The sequence below is a fragment of the Trichechus manatus genome, unplaced genomic scaffold, assembly GCF_000243295.1.
Source record: "Trichechus manatus latirostris isolate Lorelei unplaced genomic scaffold, TriManLat1.0 scaffold00002, whole genome shotgun sequence".
In the NCBI taxonomy this organism is placed as follows: Eukaryota; Metazoa; Chordata; class Mammalia; order Sirenia; family Trichechidae; genus Trichechus; species Trichechus manatus.
Genome location: NW_004443938.1, coordinates 4,346,920 through 4,349,805, shown reverse-complemented (window position 1 = coordinate 4,349,805; position 2,886 = coordinate 4,346,920). Strand labels below are relative to the sequence as shown.

Genomic DNA, 2,886 nt, shown 5'->3' with positions numbered 1-2,886 from the left:
TGAGGCAAGATTAGATTATGTTAAAGAGGATTAGGGTGGGATGTAACACCCTTGCTCAGGTCACATCCCTGATCCAATGTAAAGGAGTTTTCCTGGGGTGTTGCCTGCACCACTTTTTATCTTACAAGAAAGAAGCAAGCAGTGAGACAGGGGGACCTCATACCACCAAGGAAGAAGCACCTGGAGGACAGTGTGTCCTTTGGACCTGGCATCCCTCTGCTGAGAAGCTCCTAGACCAGGGGAAGATTGATGACAAGGACCTTCCTCCAGAGCCGACGGAGACAGAAAGCCTTTCCTGGGAGCTGGCGCCCTGAATTTGGACTTCTAGCTTCCTAGACTGTGAGAGAATAAACTCTTGTTGAAGCCATCCACTTGTGGTATTTCTGTTACAGCAGCACTAGCTAACTAAGACACTTACTTAGCAAATCTTTAAATCATTTATTGTCATTAAGTTACAGCATTTCAATATACACACTGCGTGGAAATACACAGATAACTTTTTCCAATGCTGGGAATAAGATTTTAGGTATGTGATGAGCTACTGGTTGTCTCATGATCATTAAAGGCAAAAATTCCGAGTGCAGTAGTGACACATTTTGTTCTTGTCCGTTTTCATGAAGTAAATGCTAACAGATAATATACATATTACTGCAGCTAAAACCATCAGTGGGAATTATGAAGTTGCTTGCATATTCTGAGCTACTCTTTATGAAGAGAAGTGAAATATTCAGTACTTGTAAGGCAGCAGAGAGTGGTTTAGGTACTCTCAGCTATTTCTAGAAAAACAGCCTGGTTAGGAGAAATAGCACACAGCCCGTTTTTCCTCGGTGAGACTATTCATGACGTGGAATCTGTGACCCGGCAGTGGTGGCGGCAATGTGGCAATGCTGTCCCTGCAGAGAGCAGGCCTCACTTCCCACTGCTACGCGGAGGCCTTTTTACTCATCCTGGAAAGAAACACAAGGGAGGACTCAAGGAGAATCACGACCTCGCCACCAGCCTTGGAGCCTCCTGACACCTTTAAAGACACCTTGAGACAACAACTTGCAATCTCATAAAAACAGTAACATCCTATCGAACCCGATGCCGTCAAGTTAATTCCAACTCACAGAAACCCTACAGGACAGAGGACAACAGCCCCATAGGGTTTCCAAGGAGCAGCTGGTGGCTTCAAACTGCCAACCTTTTGGTTAGCAGACAAGCTCTTAACCACTGTACCACCAGGGCTTCAAATATCCTATTAGTGTAACTTTGAAGTTTTAACAAGTGAATCTGAGTTGTAGTGCATTAGCTGCCAGATCACTGTTTTAAATCAATAGCATATCTTTGCCCTGAATCGAGTTCCCCATCTGCTGAGCACACCTGTACACTCACGCGCCCACTCACGCCCCAGCCTCCCAACACCTCCCAGGACAAGGTCTTCGCTTCACTCCCCCCATGCCCTCCAAATGAAACCCCCGTATCCGCTCACTCGTGTCTGATGAGCCGACCTCCCTGGATGATCTGGGCCACCTCGTTGGTCGCGTGGCACGCAAACAGGAGCCAGTTCCGAGGCTGGACCTTGTAGGCAAACCTCATGAATGTCAGAGAGTAACAGCAGAGAGCTGCCAAAGTATACCACAAAGAGAAAATCCATCAGTCCCATCTGGGAAGCTCAGCCAAGATGACCACAGCCATCGAAAGTTCAACTGCCCTACTCAAAGAAGAACCTTGGAGGTTAGAACCCTTGACAGAGGGTCAGTTATTACTTAAATGCCTCTGTGGATGGGAGGCTCATGAGCTTACGCTAGTGCTAGGTATTTTTGTTACTTATAATTTAAAACACTTGAGGAACATATGTGTTAGAAAGAAGAAGCTAAATCTAGTTGCAGCCACATTTTCTGTCCCTAGAGTTGCTTATGATCTACAACCCTAAAGAATTGCTATTTATTTTCCAACAATAGTTTTATGTTCACACATCAGGGTTTCAAGTAAACTTAATAATACTTTTTCCAGATAAAGTTCACAATATAAATCCATTAGGCTGGCTATACAGAATGATTAAGATAGCCTAGGCTTCAAGTGGGTATACGAAATCTGAAAGGCAAACGAGATCTTTATTCTTCTTAGATAAATATTTCCAATGAATCACATTCCTTCTTCACCGTAGAGAGGGTAACACCTTCAATGCCATCCTGTTCTTTACGTCATTTTCTAACAGTGACTGCAGTGTGGTGCCTGGTGCTACAAACTTCAGATGTAAGCAGGAGTTACCTTACGTTTAAACAAAAGTAAAATCCCAGATGTATGCAATAATTGTTGTTGTTGTTGTTAGGGGCTGTCGAGTCAGTTCCAACTTATAGCGACCCCATGTACAATAAAACGAAACACTGTCCGGTCCTGCGTCATCCTCACAATTGTTGCTATGCTTGAGCCCCTTGTTGCAGCCACTGTGTCAATCCATCTCGTTGAGGGTCTTCATCTTTTTCGCTGACCCTCTCCTTTACCAAGCATGATGTCCTTCTCCAGGGACTGATCCCTCCTGATAATGTGTCCAAAGTATGTGAGACGTAGCCTCGCCATCCTTGTTTCTAAGGAGCATTCTGGCTGTACTTCTTCCAAGACAGATTTGTTCATTCTTCTGGCAGTCCAATATTGGTATATTCAATATTCTCCAACACTACAATTCAAAGGCGTCAATTCTTCTTTTGTCTTCCTTATCCATTGTCCAGCTTTCACATGCATATGAGGCAATTGAAAACACTGTGGCTTGGGTCGGGTGCACCTTAGTCTTCGAGGTGACATCTTTGCTTTTCAACACTTTAAAAAGGTCTTTTGCAGCAGATTTGCCCAGTGCAATGTGTCTTTTGATTTCCTGACTGCTGCTTCCATGGGTGTTGATTGTGG

At 44.4% G+C, this 2,886-nt stretch overlaps 1 protein-coding gene across 6 annotated transcripts in view; it reads right to left on the bottom strand.

Moving 5' to 3' along the window:
- Positions 1-418: 418 nt before the first annotated feature.
- The window catches only part of MPC1 (mitochondrial pyruvate carrier 1), a 17,385-nt gene continuing 14,917 nt past the window's right edge, over positions 419-2,886 (bottom strand). For all 6 annotated transcript variants that reach the window (XM_023728545.1, XM_023728540.1, XM_023728552.1 and 3 more), the window contains 2 exons: positions 1,472-1,604; positions 419-947 (listed from right to left, as the gene is read on the bottom strand). In XM_023728545.1, coding sequence (XP_023584313.1) covers positions 923-947; positions 1,472-1,604 — 158 coding nt within the window. In that variant the 3' untranslated portion in view covers positions 419-922. The remainder of the gene's footprint in view (positions 948-1,471; positions 1,605-2,886) is intronic.